General features: G+C 43.7%; 1 protein-coding gene across 3 annotated transcripts in view; it reads right to left on the minus strand.

The window, feature by feature from the left end:
- Positions 1-2721: 2721 nt before the first annotated feature.
- The window catches only part of col5a3a (collagen, type V, alpha 3a), a 40701-nt gene continuing 24822 nt past the window's right edge, over positions 2722-18600 (minus strand). For all 3 annotated transcript variants that reach the window (XM_040191419.2, XM_040191418.2, XM_040191420.2), the window contains exons 34-67: positions 18496-18549; positions 18133-18177; positions 17952-18005; positions 17781-17834; positions 17471-17524; positions 17269-17376; positions 16858-16947; positions 16116-16169; positions 15830-15937; positions 15437-15544; positions 14711-14764; positions 14448-14501; positions 14246-14353; positions 14075-14128; positions 11586-11639; positions 10026-10079; positions 9849-9902; positions 9644-9751; positions 9486-9539; positions 9340-9393; positions 9126-9179; positions 8948-9001; positions 8741-8848; positions 8517-8570; positions 8361-8414; positions 8165-8272; positions 8024-8077; positions 7432-7467; positions 6929-6982; positions 6531-6825; positions 6190-6302; positions 5962-6030; positions 4909-5142; positions 2722-4769 (exon numbers count right to left, since the gene is read on the minus strand). In XM_040191419.2, the coding sequence (XP_040047353.2) occupies positions 4623-4769; positions 4909-5142; positions 5962-6030; positions 6190-6302; positions 6531-6825; positions 6929-6982; positions 7432-7467; positions 8024-8077; positions 8165-8272; positions 8361-8414; positions 8517-8570; positions 8741-8848; positions 8948-9001; positions 9126-9179; positions 9340-9393; positions 9486-9539; positions 9644-9751; positions 9849-9902; positions 10026-10079; positions 11586-11639; positions 14075-14128; positions 14246-14353; positions 14448-14501; positions 14711-14764; positions 15437-15544; positions 15830-15937; positions 16116-16169; positions 16858-16947; positions 17269-17376; positions 17471-17524; positions 17781-17834; positions 17952-18005; positions 18133-18177; positions 18496-18549 (2811 nt within the window). In that variant the 3' untranslated portion in view covers positions 2722-4622. The remainder of the gene's footprint in view (positions 4770-4908; positions 5143-5961; positions 6031-6189; positions 6303-6530; positions 6826-6928; positions 6983-7431; positions 7468-8023; positions 8078-8164; positions 8273-8360; positions 8415-8516; positions 8571-8740; positions 8849-8947; positions 9002-9125; positions 9180-9339; positions 9394-9485; positions 9540-9643; positions 9752-9848; positions 9903-10025; positions 10080-11585; positions 11640-14074; positions 14129-14245; positions 14354-14447; positions 14502-14710; positions 14765-15436; positions 15545-15829; positions 15938-16115; positions 16170-16857; positions 16948-17268; positions 17377-17470; positions 17525-17780; positions 17835-17951; positions 18006-18132; positions 18178-18495; positions 18550-18600) is intronic.

Consider the following 18600-nt stretch of genomic DNA (forward strand, 5'->3'; position numbering starts at 1 on the left):
TGAGAGATTCATGCAACGCACACAGGAATGTTGAGTGACTGCCGCTCTCGTTCTCGCTCTTCCTGCTCTCTTATTCTCATCATAACTCAATTTATTTTCCTTGTCCGTCTCCCATTGTGGTAAATAAGACACTGCTGATTACTTTGACCGTGTTGAAGAAGTTGCAGGTGGCTTTGTTGTCCTTTTACTGCGGGTACTTTGTTAATGGCATGGCAGAATGGTTGGGGAGGTGGACAACAACAGACGGCAAATTAGGAGTGAGATATGTGTGCATTGTGTGTTGGCGGCGGCGGGGGTGTTCTCAAGCTGTGTGTTTGAATATGGCCTCTCTATCTGCCAGATAACCATCTGAAACTCTCTCAGACGCACAGGGCCTCGGGTCTCCAAACCATCACAGCGCTCTTTGTCCACCCATTTTTCTGACTGCTTTACTAATGTCATTTTAGTAGATAAGCACTTTTGATGGAAAAGGCATCCACGGAAACGCTTCACCCCACCCTCCCCCAGATAATAGAGCTATGGAAGGGACGTGGTGGGAGAGGTGCATGACTGCAGACTAACAATACTACCCCTCCTTCTGCTGGCCTACGCAGCGCGTTCTGCACAAGCTAGAGATGATACAAGTCCCTCCCACTTGTATGCAAAAAAGATGCTAAACTTGTCATCTACAAGATGCTAAACTAAGTAAAAGTAAATAATGTCTGCTGTTATCGGCTGTGACACAACATCCGGATTGTTTTGCGTTTTATATATGTAGATATTCCTACTGACTCTTTCCTTCCTTCTGTTCAATGAACGTCTGTTTAATTTGCAGATTTCTAACCGCGACTTTGAAACACGTTCGGCTTAGTTGAATCAATTTCACAGGAGAGTAGCCGAGGGCTTGGGGAAGTAGAGAGAGAGAGAGAGAGAGCATAGAAGAGAGACAAGACAGTCCAAGAAACAACAAAGAAATGTCTTTAATATTTTCAGCTCCAGAATTATGAGACAGCAAAGTGAGAGGAGCCAGAGAGAGAGAGAGAGAGAGGAAGAACACAGCGATACGAGAGATGGAATAAGAGGCAATCTTGCTTCCAATGTCTAGCAACTGGGATCATCCTGCCTCTGGGCTACACTAATGTAATCGCGGGCCTAAAAGTAACTTATCATTGTCAACTATAAACCTACCGTTGTATATTGTAACTGTATACCTACAGTTCTGCTCAAATCCTTAATGGACATTTTCACATCCCTACAGCGCTCATTACAAGATGTATATTTGGTTTTGCTAAGGGACGATGTTTGCAGATTGGGGTGCATGAAGTTTGGTGGGTTACCCTCTACATTCAGAAGGAGAGATACAACAATGATATCACACCGTCCTTCCATGCAGCTTTAGAAGACAGAGCACTGCAGGGTCGGTGTCTTTTAGAGACAACACTTCCAATCAATAATACAGAGTCCCGCAATCCCTTCAATTTAGTTCTAAAAATCAATTTATGTCGGCTTTATTTACATAAGATTAAAGATTCAGAACAATATATTGAAATTAAAGTTCTCTAAGTTTTCACAAAGCTCTAGGATCAACGATGAAGAGCTCTTCGAAGTGCTTCACCAAAGCCTGTTTACCACTGTGTGCATGTCAACATTTCCCAAGTGATTTTCATGTTTGACACCTCAATTCATACGATTTATTATTGTATTTTAGCCCATTGCAAATGTGTTTAGCTCTCAACCGATGGAAAAAAAAAAAAATTCAAAGCGCCATGAAGCTTAAAAAGGCTCAATTCTCAGCAGAGGAAATGCCAAAGGAATTGTTAACTAGGGAGTGGGTTTTGAGCAAGGGAAAAGGGCATAGCGCCGTGGAAATACCATATTGACAGTCACACTGCTCTTCAGCTCGATCATTATTCTGAGTTAGTGGCAACAGATGACCTTTCTTGGTCATGAGCTTAGTGTGGTTAAAATTCAATTGAGTGGAAGGGAGCAGAAAAGGAAAGAAAAAAATAAAAAAAACATGGTAACCTTTTATTCCGCCATTGACGCTAACCTTGAACAGTGGGCCCCAAAGGGGATGAGCGCCTTGTACTCTCTCTCACATGTGTGAGAGAATAGGACTCCGAGGCTTTTTTCTGCATGTGTTTGCGTGAGTGTACGTGTGTACGTGTGCATGCACAGGAGTCTGCGTGAATGGAGAAAAAAGCAATTATTGCGCGTGTCTTTGTTGTGGTATATCATCAGAGATAAGTAGGCAGGCAGAGAGGGAGAGAGAGAGAGAGAGAGAGAGAACGTGAAAGAGGCATAAAGAAATCCAGACTAAAAATAAATTAACCATTGGGACGTTTACCGACGTTTTCTCTCATTGTCTGTCTCACATAAATACCCATCAGAGCAGCTCTAACTCAACCGAACTGACCGAATCTCTGTTATATTCCTTATCCTCAGACCTTTCATTACAGATCTCTTCTCTTGTTCTCTCCACCCACCCTTCACTTGCTTCTGTCTCGCTGTAGCCTTCGCTCGAGGACTGAAACAGAGCTAATTGAAATAAACGAACTGGGAAGCAAATCAGAGTTGATTACATCGGCCGATTGTGAGCTTGTTGAGTGAATGTTGCAGAACCAGTCAGTAATGAAGTCCCTTGTTTGTATATTACACTCTAACTGGACCTCGCAGGAAGCCTCGTGCTCTCGTGGTTATTGTTCCAACCCGCCCGAAGGGTCTGAAGGGGAAAACCATATCTGAGGACAATTTCTTCTTTGTTTTTATTCGAACATCAATTTTTGACAAATGCATGTTTTTCATTCAGGCCTAAGAATAACTGTACAGTATATAAAATGAGTACGACGAACACAATACACAGGATGGGCAGCACATGAAGGGAAAGGAGGAGAAGTGTTAGTTACTGGAATTCTTAAACGCCTTGAAACAAGTTCAACAAATTCCCCACGTCGGGCACACCGTCTGCTGTTTGAGGAGGAGGTAGACAGAGCGTTAACATTTTAAAAGGTAAAATCATCCATAAAATAGATATCACATGCATACTCTATGTAATATCTGTAATATTTCACAGCTCCCATTTAACAGATTGAAGAAGTCTCCACTCGAGCCGACATACAGAGACAGACCGTATAGTAATAATGTCATCGAAACACAAATCCTGGAGCTGTAACTCTGACTGTGAATAAAGGCATGGCACTATAACGGGACCTGTGGTAATTTACTGGGATGTGAGGTCAAATTGTGATTCACTCCTCTACAATTATCTATGGTAATCTGAAAGAAATATCTAAAAAAAACTACGATCTATTCAGTTCTCAAAATGTTACATGATGACACCAATGACTCCAGCCTCGATGCTGTAATGTCTAGTTAGGAAGATGGTTGTCTAGATTTCATTAAGATAGATTTTTCCTTTAAAGCAATCAACCACACTTGTCACAAACCTCTTTTCACTGACCCTGTGAAATTTGCACAATCAGCCAGAAGACAAGTCCGTGGCCTTTGAGGGGCGATTTGTGCTGCTCAAAGTGCAAATACCCTCTGCCTCTCTAGTCCTCTAATCCTGCCCACAGAGACACACAGACGCAGTGTAACAGAATCATCCTTAGCACCACCAAAGAGCAAATCATATCAATGAACAGTAGCGTATTCAGTTTCAACATATGAGAAAAAACTGTGTGAAAAAGCAAAGTAAGGTTATGTCAGGAAGAGATATGTCTTTTGGTATGAAAAACTAATGCAGTTAAGATCATTTTTAATCAACATGCTCTTAATTCTTGCTCAAAATATTCTCAACATATTTGCTTGTCATGTCATATGTTAATATAAAACATGGTAAAAAATAGTGTTAGTCTGACATAAACCACTGTAGTCCTTGAAAAGATGGAGGGCTCACAAAGCTTATTAACAAGCTAATGGCGGGACGCAGTCCAATAAAGGAAACAACCTTATCCGTTCAAGTAAGTGTTGGGTTCAATAACTAGCTACGCCTATTGAATACTAATCGATGTAATTCACTGAGCAAACTGAAGTTGAAGGGTAAAAAGGATAATGTATCATTCTTGCACACAGGAAATTAATTATGGTGCTTGTGTGGAATTGATATGCTAGGCGTGTTCGCAACTGCTATGCAATTGTCATTATAAGGAAATCTGAGAATGCAAATGAGTGTGACAATGTTTCTGATTTACTCGGCCGCAGCCTGTGTTAAACCTTAGGCAGACACTAGTTCATCCAAGGTCTGAGAAGTCCCACTTAACCGACACAAACCACAGAATGAAAGACTGTTACTCTGCAGGAAACATACTGATCTGCCTGGTTTACAAGTGGTCATAAAAGATCTTTTGCAGCACACATGAGCAGTGAGAGAAAAGAAAAGAAAAACATATATATTTGGTTGGCATTGGTGAATGTGCTTAGTTCCCACTGGTAAACATCCTCCTTCTCGTTGTTGTTCTTCTTGTTGTTGTTAAGCCATAGAACCAATCTCATTGGCTTTTTGAATAGTCTTAAATTATATACCACAAACCCATCACATACAGGAACATGATATAATAAATATTGCTTGGGAAGCAGTAAAAGTCCAGTTTCCTTGAGTGAAAACTTTGTGCAGGTCTTTTCTTTTTGTTGCCGGCAAGACGTTAACCGTTGAAACATACTCGTCCCACTTGGAATCCAAACTTCTGATTGCCGTTGCCAAAGTCGGCTGCAGCCACGTCTATGAGAGGGAGAAACTCCGCCGAGGGAGAGTCAATCTGTAGTTCGGTCCTTTCCTGACCTTTGCGGAACTGAAAGAGAAAAATTAAAGCCATTATTAGAACCAGCGTGGCTTAATAGGACTAACAAGCTCCCCGCACCCTCTGGCCTGGCTCCCTGTACCAGGCTAACTCCTATTTGTCCAGCTAGTCCCTTCCCGTGGCCACTGACCTGGCATCCATCATGAACTGCTTTGATGAAGGGGTTTTTGGCTTGTGTCAGCTCCTCGTCATTGCTGCCCCGAAAGCGGAGGGCGCGCTGATAGGAGCGAGAGGTGCTGTCAAACCAGCCTGCAGAGTTCTGGCAGGTGTAGGTGAAGCTCTGCTTGGCCGTGGCACTCAGGAGTTTCAGGAAGGTCAGCTGAACTACATGCACAGGGTTCCCGTCCCTGTCACTGTAGGAGAACTGGATGACACACAGGCATTAGTGTTCTACATAGGCGGGTGTGTTATGTACTATACACTCCTGATTAAAACTGCATTGCCTTTAAATGACGTGAAATCTTGCAGAATGAAAAACAACCCAAGTTTTCTCAGACAAATCCACAGAAAAACATATCTAAGACTATAATCAGAGTTTTTATTATATCACAGAAAGGACAAACTTGCCACCCTCTGCTGATGAAGGCGTTTACGTTGGCGAGGGAGAAAAAGTTAAACAACTTCTTCAGAATCAGAACAGATGGGAGAAAGTGAAGGAAGAAGTAGGGAGATTAAGGAAAGAGAAATAAACCGTACGTAAATCAGAGGACTCTGTGCGATGCGAGGCAGTTAGTGAATTGCAATTTTGCTGGCAGCTCTATGATTATCTGAGAGTGTTATGAGACCTCTGATCAGGTGCACATGAAAGGCCAGTGCTCTGGGCGTGTTGCCCTGCATGCCCGTCAATGAGCGAGAGAGAGTTGACAAAAGCTCTTTGTGAGTCATCCAGAATGCTGAATTTAACTGCTGACAACCGGAAAAACAGTTCTCTCATTGCACATGGTCTCATGAATTCACACCAAATTGTCAAAAGTGCAAATCATACATATATATAGCACACGGATGGACACACACACACACACCGACACACGTGTGAACACACTCAAAAGATGCTTGAAGTTTAATCGTATGCATGAATATCATTCAAGCACTCTCAATTAGTCTGAGTAGTTTAGCTGAAAAAGACTGCCTGGCATTTGGAACCAGCTGAGATGAATAGTGGGAGGCTAGACTTTTGTTGTACCTGTTTGCCTTTCCTGAATTGGCTGTACCAGCTTCCTGGCTTCTCTTTGTTCCACGCTGCTAATTTCACCTAGAAGCGCACACGCAGAGAAAGAGAGAGAGGGAGGGAGGGGAGAAGACAATGTTGAGTCAATTTTAGGCTCAAGGGATGTAGAGAGTGATTTTTGCCCTGATGTTGTTTGACGGGGTCGGCTTTGTAACGGCTGACGGCGAGAGATTGGAGACTTACATTCTCAATCCTCTTGTCAGGGTAGAGACATGTCTCTCCATCAGCTGTGAAGTTACAGTGGACCTTGATGGAGTCTCGGTGACAGCCCTGGTTAGGATCAATCCAGTAGTCTCCTGCAAAACGCACAAAGAAAGGACATCGATCAAGCACCAAACATTGATATAATGAACCCATCCATTACCTAAATAGGGCCCTGTATGAAGGATAAGTGACTTTGAAGATGGATCGATGGATGGAGTTATTTGAGAATCTGTTAATATTTTCACTTGACTTGTCTCTTGTGCATAAGACATTGAAGGTGTTAAAATATGCATTCATCATTAATCATTGTCTTTGCTAACCATCTTTGTAGTGCGGTTGGACCATCATGAGCTCTTTACAGGTCCGGGCGGGGCTCTCAAAGGATCCCAAGGGCCTCCTCATCACTTCGACGTCGGTTTTCATAGAAGATAGGGTGGCAAAGACCTCTTCCATGCCCTCGGCGTCCTCCAGAGGTTGATCTCCCTGGAGTAAGTCCTCCAGATCCACATCTTCCTCCCCGAACGGGGCTGCTCCTTCTACCTGAGCGGGGTGCCTTCGTCTCTTCCGCCTGCCCTCTCTGATAGGCAGAGGCTCAATCATTGTTGCAGGAGGTCCCTGGAAGTAGCAGAGAGAGGTGAGCAAGAAGTGACGGGGCAAAAAAACAGGGTAATGCTGTGGCACTGAGAAGGCCACGATGTGGATGATTTGCAGTACTCACTGGGGGCCCCGGGGGTCCAGCAGAGCCTGGATCTCCTCTGGGACCAACAGTACCCTGGAGAATTGAAGGGAACAAACTTTTGTGTCAAGCCCGTCTCACCTGGAGCCTCTCTCGCACCACTTGGCTAAATCCCAGCTCTATCCAGGCAGATATGGCTGCTTATATGGGATTATCCATCTGTGTGCATCAGCACTTTGTGTTCAAGGCCCCGGCTCTCAAGACACACAATAGTGGTTTTACACCAGAACCAAATCCTATTAACGGGGCACGGTGGAAAAAAGGACACACAAGGCAAGCATGGCCGTGCAGCGGGCTTTCAGTTCCGAAGACATGCAGTGGACAAAGCAGAGCATTATGATTGTGAAGCATTGTACATTTAAGCCAATGAACAAACTCCTTTTTTCTCTCCTTACTGGAACGTGTTCCTAGCAGCTGCTAACCAAACTGAGGTGCGAGTACAGAGGTGGCAATGCAATGCAAACTAGAAAGATGACGGAACTCACGGTTTCTCCCTTCGATCCCTTCTCGCCAGCTGCGCCCTAAGAGGGAGGGGAGGAGTGAGTGAGCAGTAAAAACAAAAAAATGATCTACGCATAAGCATTCTAGTTATCTAAGCTCTGCAACATACTGCTAGCTGCTTAGTGACACACAGGTTATGGTCAATGATTACTGATAATGATAAAAACACTGTTTTATGTATAAAAAGGTTATTTTATTAGCTTTTACTAGATGAACTCAGTTGCTAAATGTCTGAGATCCTAATCCATAAATATAATTTATTTCATAAACGTCGGAACAAGTATCTGAATGTCTTTTCTTGTATTTAGTTTTGTTGTTTTTGTTTCTATCTATATGGACCTATGTGTACGGATATAAATCAAGTTTATAATAACCTATAAAAAAATATTATGATCTTCCTGTCTTATGTTATCTTATGTTCCTGTGCAGGATATTTGCAAAATATTTGTATGTACATTAACAAAATACAGCGGACACACAGTCACATATTAGAACTGTATCATTCTCAAAAAGGATTATATCCATAGAAGGGAGACTAACAGTATGGGAATAGATAATAACACCTATGTGACTTACCGACAGTCCAGGTGGTCCAAGTGGACCGGTGGGACCAGGTGTGCCGGGCGTACCCTACAAAGAGAGGCATATGTTGTTAGCAAACAGAACTTTCTGTTGTGTAGAAGTGCATCAGATGCATCATTCTTCAACCTAATGCACCTCATCTCCTTTATGCCCTTGGGTACCCTGGATCCCAGGGAGGCCTCTGTCTCCCTTCTCACCGGGTTCTCCTGGGGGGCCAATTAGACCGATCAAACCACCATGACCCTGCAGAACAAGACATAGTTCATCAGTATTGTTTCCGAGGCTTTGAACTCGTACAGAGTTTTGTCACTGTCAAGGGTAAAATACTCACTTTATCTCCCTTGTTTCCAGGGTCTCCTTTTAATCCCAGAAGTCCCGGTGGCCCCTATTAACAATGGCAGATTTATTAGTTGGTCAATGCACACGGAATAGGGTTTTGTTTGAATCCCCATTTATCATTATAAATGTTGCCATTAACAGGCCTTACAATTGGTCCTGGTGGTCCAGTTTGTCCTAGTGGCCCATTTAACCCATTCTCGCCCTGCAGAAGAATCACATGAGTGTATGAACTGAATGCTATGCAAAAAACAAATTACATTACATTTCATTTAGCTGACGCTTTTATCCAAAGCGACTTACAATACACGACCAGTGATGTTGTTTCACACTCAAAAGCGATAGTAAACAAAGCTTTTTGAATTGTCTACTGACCGCTGAACCTGGGATGCCTCGAAGACCTTCTGGGCCAGACCTCCCTGGCTGGCCTTGAGGTCCCACTGGGCCTGTCTTCCCAACTGGACCCTGGGTCCCCGTTGTCCCCTACGGAGCAGAGGGACGGACACAGAGGGTCAGGTGTAATGACCAGAAGGGCTTTGTTCAAACAGAACCATGGAGCTCAGTGCCAGCCATCCTCCTTACCTTGGCTCCTTTCATGCCTTGCTTCCCTTCTTTTCCCGCAGCACCTATAGGACCCTTGGGTTGGAGAAGAAAATGTTGACTGACATGATGACACAAGCTAATGACTGCATACAAGCACATATACAGTAGCTACACAAACACATTCATCCAATTTCCAATCCAATTTGAATGTGCTCACCCTCCGTCCTGGAGGTCCTGAAGGACCTGGCTCTCCGGAGGCTCCTGGAGGTCCCTTTTGAAAAGAGACAAAAGAACTGAGTTAGAAGTTAAAACACAAACGCGTCACTTTCCTTTGTTGAGCAATAAGGAAGAAGAAGGAAAACCTTAATATGTCACAGAATACAGACTTTAGCTGAGCAAACATATGAAAGAGGTAAGAAGTCACTGCTTACTCCGTTGCCAGATGCTCCATTGTCTCCTTTAGACCCCGGTCCGCCATCTACTCCCTGGAGAAAAATATGTCATGCCGTAGGAATAATCAGCCAATAACCTAATGATGAATGAATGGTAAAATAATAATAACAACAATAATAATCACATTGACGCCAGGTTCTCCAGCAGGGCCTGAATTGCCAGGAGATCCAACTGGGCCCTGTGAAGAAAACCAGTGAGCTAGAAACCATCATATTACATCACTAGTCTGAACCGAGAACCAGAGCAAGAAAGAGTTGATGATCCAGAGAGACAGAGACTCACAAGGTTGCCTTTGGGTCCGTCCTCCCCCGGTGTTCCTCTGGGTCCCGGAGGCCCAGCTGCACCGAAAAGGCCAGAGTCACCTTTTTCCCCGAAATCCCCTTTAGCACCCTGGGACAGCGACATGTGAAATCACAGTCAATGAAAGGGCAAAGAAAGAATGAGGTTGAGCAAGACAGGAAGGTATGATGGAATTGACGTGACCTACAGCAACGCCGGGCTCTCCAACGGACCCAGGATTTCCTGCTTCTCCGTCCTCACCCTGATAGGGAGAGATAAAACCACACAACACACTGAAACACAAATAACACAACGACACAAACTACCGATATTCCACTCTATGTGCACAATCACGCTATGTTTATGCTCATGGAAAAATGCTGACCTTCTCCCCAACAACTCCAAGCTGACCAACTCCACCAGGCATTCCAGGTGGGCCCTGTGGTTGGAGGAGAGAGAGAGAGAGAGAGAGAGAGAGAGCAGCTTGAGCCAAAATTCAAGAATAAAATATTCATTTGATTTTTGAAAATCAAGTTCTTGGTGCAGTATCCTTTTGCTCACAGAGAATGCTGAAACTGGAATCAAATTATCACAACACAAGGAGAAATACCGTTTCAGGTTTGGATAGTCCCTGAGACACCCAGTAGAATTGCTGCTGCCCCCCCCTCCCCTCCCTCTCAATCAGTTTCATTTGTTCGAGTGTGTATGTGCATGCATGTCAGCGTGCACACATGTCTGTCGTTCACACATGCCTGTCATCGCGCTTTGTCTTGAGACGAACCCACTAAAAGCATGTCTTCGGTAGAGTGCACTAACACGAGCGTCGAGTACAGCCCTGCAGCCCCCCCCCACCCCCCCACCACACGCGCTCTTCCCTCACACACCACCGTTTGGCCTCTTTTCCACAATTCCTGTATCACGCCATGTATGGATCCCGTCCTCTCTTCACTGCTGTATTTTGTTGCTTCCTGCATGAAGCTCACACATATTTCTGCCGCTTGCTGCTGAATAATTGACCGGTGTGAGAAGCTGCGGAGAGACGGCCATTACTAGAGGTAAATATAACTGCCTCTCAGGGATGATAGGCTAATACTTCTTAATGATTCATAAAGCAGTAAATATAACTCTCTCCCAGGGATTATATCCTAATACTTTTTAATAATTCAAGTCTCAAAAGCAGAGGATGGTCTGTGGCAGGAAGTGTTGAAATGATGAGACGGTATATGAATATATATAGAGGCTGGATATGAACTGTATGTTGTGTTTAAAGGATATTGTTTGATGATTAACGATGCTATGTATTGATTGGATTCCAAAACTAATGCATCCTCATGTTTTCTGTATGCATCACAAGGGTGTGCTGCTAACTCTAATACTCGCACAGGGTCTGTGTAATTTACAAATTGAAAATAAAAAATGTGTAGATTAAAAGGTGCACTGTGCAATATGTGGCAATATAAAAGGGTGATTCACGCCAAAAGCTGACATGCCCAATCTGGTGCCAGTGTTTGGTTTGCCATTCTGGGGTGCAGTAGAATCCATATATATATATATATATATATATATATATATATATATATATATATATATATATATATATATATATATATATATTCATTTCTGCCAATAGATCCCCCTAAATTATTCACTCTGCTGGTGTTGATTTAACACAAGCAAGAACAATGATTTAGCCTCAATTATGTTCCCATTTCATTCAATTCAATGAGAGAGTGTGTCCAAACCTTTGACTGGTACTGTATATAACAGCTTGTTGATATAATTTCTTTCTTGTAAGGTCATTCCCTTTTTCCTTGCTTTAAAGTTTTTTATGTTTTATGTATGTTTTTGTATGGAGTGTTCCCTTTATTCCTTCTATACTATATAGTTATGTTCCTAGTTATCTAAACCATAATATGTCATTTAAGAAAGTCATGCTGGATTGTACCTCTCCACCGATGGACCCCTGAGGGCCCCGTGGGCCATGCTGTCCTGGAGGCCCCTGTGGAGAGAGAAGTAAAATGTCTCATTAGGACATCAGTGCGGATGAAATAAGTATATAGTGCATTAATAAAACACACACAGAAATACAAACTAACTGAGCTGCTGCCTGGCTGGCGCCTCTCAAATTAAATGAGTGTTAGAAGTCAGGTCATGGAGGTTCGCTTATGCAACGGCCCCCAGTCGCCATGATCATTATCGTGGTGACATGATGAAGACATCCAGACAGGTTATTACCCTCAATATGACACAAGCTCGGATTCATCCCTCCCTCCCATCTCTCATATTCTCTCTTATTAATAAGAAACCACTACTCTGTGGTTTGAAAGACCATATTCTCTGACGTCACGTGATTTGACTCTTGTGTGCCGCTCAAGAGATAGCGGGAAGCAATTAATCCCAACTGTACCCGGCTTCAGTTTCAGTCGGGTGTGTGTGTGTGTGTTGAACTGTGCCCTGAATCTCGTCTTTGAGGGAGCCTTGTGTTGTGAACACACTGTGACAGAAAGACAGACAATCTGCCCGGAGAGAGACTGTGTGGGACTAGAGGAAACATATATCCTTCTGGCGGAGAGATACTTGAGCATTAGAGGGGAGAATCCTGTGATCCGCAACGCTCACACATGAATGAAACTTCCCCACTGAGTCTTCAGCATCTCTGCTCTGTCTTCTTTCTTTTTTTGTTTTTTTTGTTTTGTTTCCTTTCTGATTCCCTCCCTAATCTGGCAATGGAGAAGAGGAGCTATAGAGAATCTTGTTGAGCGCATGTTCATGCTTGACAGCGTTGCGAGATGAGTGTCACAAAGGAGGATGCTCATTAGACAGCCAAGGCTGAGGCTAATCTGATTAGCAGCTGTCACACCGCCATCCTGCCGACAGTCAGTGCTCTGCCTCTTCCTTCCACTCCAGTGCATCACTGCGTCCTCTCTGCAACTCTTTCCCTCTCCTGTTTTGGATCCTTTTCGTCATTTTACAAAGGGGGCCGCTTCTTCCTGTGGGCTCGTCCCTCTTGTCCATAAAGTCACTGTCATTCACAGTCAGCCTTGAAGATCCATCACCGTTTCATCAACAGACGAGTGGAGATTGTTACAGTTGTTAAGGTTTCTTTCTCCTTCATGACTGTGGATGTCAACTTTTATCAGAAAATAGTCCAACAGCCATATAAGGAACACAATGCTGGTTATATGGTAATATGGTTTACTAGTTTCCACAACTGAGTATATAGCTAATGTGTTAAGCCCCCATGCAAAATGTAGCCACTCTTCAGTGTCTTCATAGTGTTGCTGTCGAATGTCTCCGTATGAATTAGGTTATCCTCCACAACAGGGAGTAGAACAATCATTAATGTTAAAAGTCACACCTGCGCTCTTTCTGTTATCACATGACAAACTGTCGACTTTGGAAAATGTTTTGCTCAGTCCCCCAACAGATGAGGGGATTAGACTGTTAGGTGTTTCAATGTAAACGCAGCTCGTACCCGGCGAGCATCGATCTCAATCGCGTGTCTCACACTTGACTGCTCCGCGTGCCAAACCGTAACTGGCTTCACTGAAAAGGTCTGTCAACACCTCTTTGTGCAACCCGAGTCTCTGTGACATCGAGGCGAACAGATCCCCGCTCAACACTGCTGCCTGTAGTTTTAGGGCAGCGAGTGTTAATAAGTATCAGCAAAATAAGTTTGTTCTTTGAGTTTGTCACGCAGCAGCGGGATCAGCGCAAAAAAACACAAAACAAACAAAACGGCACTAATGAAAGTTTAAAGAGGTAGGCTGTCTGTGTCCCTGCTCCTATAATGCCAATGCCACACTTTAAACCTTTAAACCTGCTGAATTTACAATTATCTAGGAAACAACATGTATCACCTCTTCGCATTGTGAGCCTTTTGTTTCGATAACATTATTATTTTTCTTAAATGAAGGCATTACGCAATGCATTTTATTATACACTGATTGCATTGAAAATTTTTTTGTAACATAGTTTCTGGGCAGCTTTTCGAGCCAAGTGGTTACACTTATACTGACACACGCACACAATCAATGTTATGTCACATGAAATAAAAAATTACCAAAATAATCAAATCAAAAGCAGAAATTTACTTGCACAGGTTCTGCATTGCACCCTAAATAACCCTAGTAAATAATTAAGAGTTTTTATACCAGTAAATGAAACATTGAAATACATGTTTGATCTCCAAAAAGATCCATCTAACTGCTTTTACAATTTTAAACATACTCAAAAAGGTTTTTGGAAAGTAAAGGAAAGTCAAGTCGATTTCCAATATCAGACAAGAACAAGACAAGTCAAAGTCATAACAATCCTGAAGCTAAATAAAAAATGTCAGTAAAGTGGTGTCGAGAGCAGACTTGAGACCTGGACCGCAGCAGTACACTTGAGAAGAGTGTTATATATGTGATGAGCCTGCAGAACAGTACTCACCATGGAGCCAACATGCCCGCTCTCTCCCTTCTCCCCTGGTAGTCCCGGCATTCCCTGCAAATAAAGATATGGTCATCAAAATGAAGACCGCGATAAAGTGAGGTATAAATGTGAATCCGGGATGAGCCAACGGAGAAAGACGCTGTTTTTGGAATTGACAGGAATTCTGACCTGTAGTCCAGTAGGACCAGATGCTCCCTTAAAGCCTCGGTGTCCTTCATCTCCCTTTGCCCCGTGCATGCCCTGCTGCCCACGAGGACCTGGCTCACCATCTGCACCCTGAATTATAAATACAGGTCATCGCTGTACAACCCAAACCAGCTACTCCATGGTATGTTTGTATATGATGTATTCAAGAGTTTTTGTAACATACTGGCAGTCCTGTTTGGCCCACAGGTCCTTGGACTCCAATAGGTCCTGCGGATCCCTACGAGAGCAGAAGAATAGTTCAATCCACAATCCTGAAAGGAAAGACCCTCTTAAAACAATCTGCTCATTTCAACAAATGATGCAGAGTCCAGGCAAGCAGGTATTACAATGAATAGCAGCTAACCAGTTTCAAGTCAGTTTGTCCTCTACCTCCTGGTCCAAGTAAAGATGAACTGTTAGGACGTATCACATGCAATTCATACTCACAGATTCTCCTTTGTCTCCTTTACTGCCCTTCTGGCCTGGTCCTCCTGTCTCTCCCTATAGGGACACAGAGGCAAACATGTTAACGTACACACAATGTCACGGTGTGGTTCACGTCGTCTTTTTTTGTAGTTTTCTGCTTCTTGTCTCCCTGGGTAACTTCACTTCCTGTCTTGTCCTGTCATCCCCTGTAATTGTCTGATTGTTTCCACCTGTGTCCAATCACCTGCACCTCCCTTGTGTATTTAAGCCGTGTGTCTCTTGTGTCACTTGTCGCGTCATTGTCTATCTTCCTGGATGGCGCTAGTTCCTGCCAGCCTTTATTCCCCCCCGGTACCTGTATGCGTTTTTGCCCCTTGGCCATTTTGTGTTGGAGTTTATGACTATTAAAGTATTTTTGATTTTGACGTCTGCGTTTTAAGTCCTGCCTTCCACCCACCTTGACACGACAAGTCCAAAAAATTCATTAACAGCGGTGCTGCAGGTCGGCTGTCCAATTGTGGAAGAATTACTTAAACAGGCCTGACATGCACAGGCTCAGGGGTCCCATTTGTCTTCACTTGAAACATCACGTCATTTGTACATGTAAAAAACCTCAGAGAAACTGAAATGGAACTACTGCAGAGATGCAAAATAACTACAAAAGAGGGAAAATAATACACAGCTGCAAAACAACTGCAGAGAAGCAGACCATTGTCTCATAATCTGCCATGTGTCCAATATGACTACCTTGTCTCCGTCCTCTCCAGGAGGTCCAGACGATCCTGTCGCGCCTGGCAGCCCGACAGGTCCCACTTCCCCATCATTTCCAGCCGGCCCCACAGGCCCCTTCTCTCCCTAACAGAACAGAGGGGAAAACAGCACAAATCTAGTAAATACTACAATACTTTCTATCCTCGTGTAGCGGCATGACACATGCACGCCGATGAAAGAAGGCTTTGTCACATTCATATTTTTTCCCTGCCTATCTCTCAGTGTCCTTTACTCCCTCCTGCTCTCTGTCACATCAGGACACACTCCAAGGCGAGAGCACGTCTTATTTATTACCCAATGGTTGGAGATGATGCGTGATTTTGGAAACGATTGCCTAAGAAACAGATTTTGCAATGTTCCAAATCTTACTGGCTCGCCTTTCTCTCCCATCGGGCCAGGGGGACCCGTCGCGCCGGCCCGTCCCGGCTGGCCAATAGCGCCTGCCGGACCAGCAGGTCCCCTTTCTCCAGTGGAACCCTGCAAAAAAAGAGGTGACAGAGAGATGAGGAGAGCATGTCACATGGAGCTCCCTTTGATTTAATGTTGTGGTCATGATTACTGATTACCATGGAAACAGCCTCTTGCTTCATATGTCCGATAGCATGTTATAGAACACGCAGGGAATAGTATGGAAAGTAAACAAAGACAGACTTACGATAGGCCCTGCAACACCAGGTAGGCCCTCTCCTCCCTTCAGACCTGCAGAACCCTGGAGATCCACATAAACAGCCTTCACATTGGCACAACAACATCCATTTTGGGGATTTTCTATCAGTGAAGTCATTCTCCATTTGCAAAACTCTTGCCTAACTAGCGGAATTATAAATTAAATTGTGATGTGATTGCGAGCTGCACATTTCAAAGAATCTTGTCTCAGTAGACAGTATTGCAGCAAGGAGTTTGGTACTTTGGCTGTCGCTTTTGCAACCAGAAGGGACACAAGTAGATTACATTACATTACATTACAGGCCATTTAGCTGACGCTTTTACCCAAAGCGACTTACATTCAAAAGTAAGTAGATGAGGCAAAGTAATTACCGAATGCTGAATAAGATATTTCGGGCAAATAATATGTTTAAATTAACTTTCAAGAACTAAAATCAAAAAAGTTAAAGTTGAAACGCGGACAACTCCCACACAATGTTGTGTAAGTTACCTGTCAATCAAAAGGAGGTCAAGCCCTGAAAAGCATTACCTGCTTCATTTTCAATTTTACTCTAAAAACTACCATAATTTACTATGAATAGATATCATCCTGTATTCAAGAAGAGTTGAAAGTAGAGTGAGATCATAAACTCAGGTTTGCAATGTTTACTCAGGTAATTACTGAGGTAATAAACTTCCCGGTAGACAGTGACAGATTGTGAGGATGAGATATATGAAAGTCCTCGCCCTACCATTACACCGGGGGTCCCTCTGCTCCCCCTGAAGCCTTGCAGCCCAGCAGGGCCACTCTTCCCTGAGGCGCCCGATGGTCCCGGGTCTCCCTGGATACCACACATAAAGATATATGAGATAAGATAAAAGGACACTTGCGAGCAGACAGCAGGGCCTTATGCAGGCATAAATCACAGCAACCAGCAAGTCACACCAAGAAGCGCCATTTATCTTTTATGAGCAATAATACACTCAACACCACGAGGTTTTCCCTGTTATTTATAGGCAGATTAAAAGTTGGGATGAGACTCAGGAAATAAGATATGCAGTAGGCACTACTGAGAGAGTCCTTGGGCTTTATCTAATATCCGAGCAATAAGGAGATGCTGGTATGCGATTATGAATCTGACATTATGATGAAAACTACTCACCTTGGCACCCTCCTTTCCGGCAGATCCCGGTAAGCCGTGCTCACCCGGTGGTCCTGGTGATCCTGGATGGCCTCTGTCTCCAGTTGGTCCTGTCTCACCAGATTTCCCCTGAAACCAACCAAGTCATACAAAAACATGCTGTCTTAACTAAACTGATGTGTGCATAACAATCAACTAATATATAACGGGCTAATCCTCTTACCTGTGGTCCTACAACACCTGAGGGGCCGGGGGGTCCATTTTTTCCTTGGAAGCCCTGAAGAATAAGAGTTGAAACAGTGTCAACATGGGATGAGCATGCAGCGAGTGATCTTAGTAGAGGGGTAGGGTTTCTAAACTCGTACTCTGACTTTAGTACATCCATGCAGAAGTCATAGCTTTTGACTTCTTTTCTGCATTGACAACCTGCAGTAGGTCCTGTTGACTTTCAGTTCTGACAATTGAATGCTGGTAAGAATTATAATTCTAAGGTAAAGTATAAGTATGTGATGCCTTATTGAAAATGGACTCACTGGTTCTCCTCTCTGCCCTGGATGACCCGGTAATCCATCTTTTCCGGGTGGACCCTAATAGGGAAACATTTTCTTACATTGACATAGATTTAACATATTTAAGCTGCTTGAGGGAAAACGATGATAGTAAATCACAGTGTAATCACATTACAGTACACACGTCTCACTCACATTGGGCCCTCTAGATCCTAGTTCACCGTTTTGTCCCTGTGGTCCTTGGGGGCCCTAGGAAACAATAACACAGATTGTCTCAAACCCCACATCGTAGTTTCTGGTGTTTGTCCTACAGATAAATTGCAGCTTCTATGGTCCTATTCAGAGACTGTATTTGCAGTATGAGGCAAAAGGTTACCTGTTCTCCGGGGGAACCTGGAGGACCGTCTTGTCCAGAAGAACCCTACGAGTCGTACAAGGCAGAAGACACAAACACAGAAAAACATGAGCCACGCAAGAATTTCTAGTTTTCTACCAGCCAACAAATCTTTGGCTTTACCAAGATGCTCTTTGAGGGAGAAAGTGAAAACTGAGCGATCCTCTGCCAGACCGTCGCTTCTCACTGCACCAGATGGCCTGTCCTCCAGAAGTGAACAGCAACGTCCACTTTCAACTCATTCATTCAAACTTCATGAGACAGCCGGGTGTGTGTTTATGTGACTGTAAATGTCTGTGTGTACATTTTCGTTACGCGTGTTTGCCTGCGGCAGTCCAAGCTCACCTTTTCTCCAGGCTTTCCAGTGGGCCCCATTGCTCCTCTCACACCTCGGGCTCCCTATTGGAAAACCAAACAACAGTCTGATTAGCAAATGCTTAACCTATCTGT

This window comes from Gasterosteus aculeatus, chromosome 11, assembly GCF_964276395.1.
Source record: "Gasterosteus aculeatus chromosome 11, fGasAcu3.hap1.1, whole genome shotgun sequence".
Classification (NCBI taxonomy): domain Eukaryota; kingdom Metazoa; phylum Chordata; class Actinopteri; order Perciformes; family Gasterosteidae; genus Gasterosteus; species Gasterosteus aculeatus.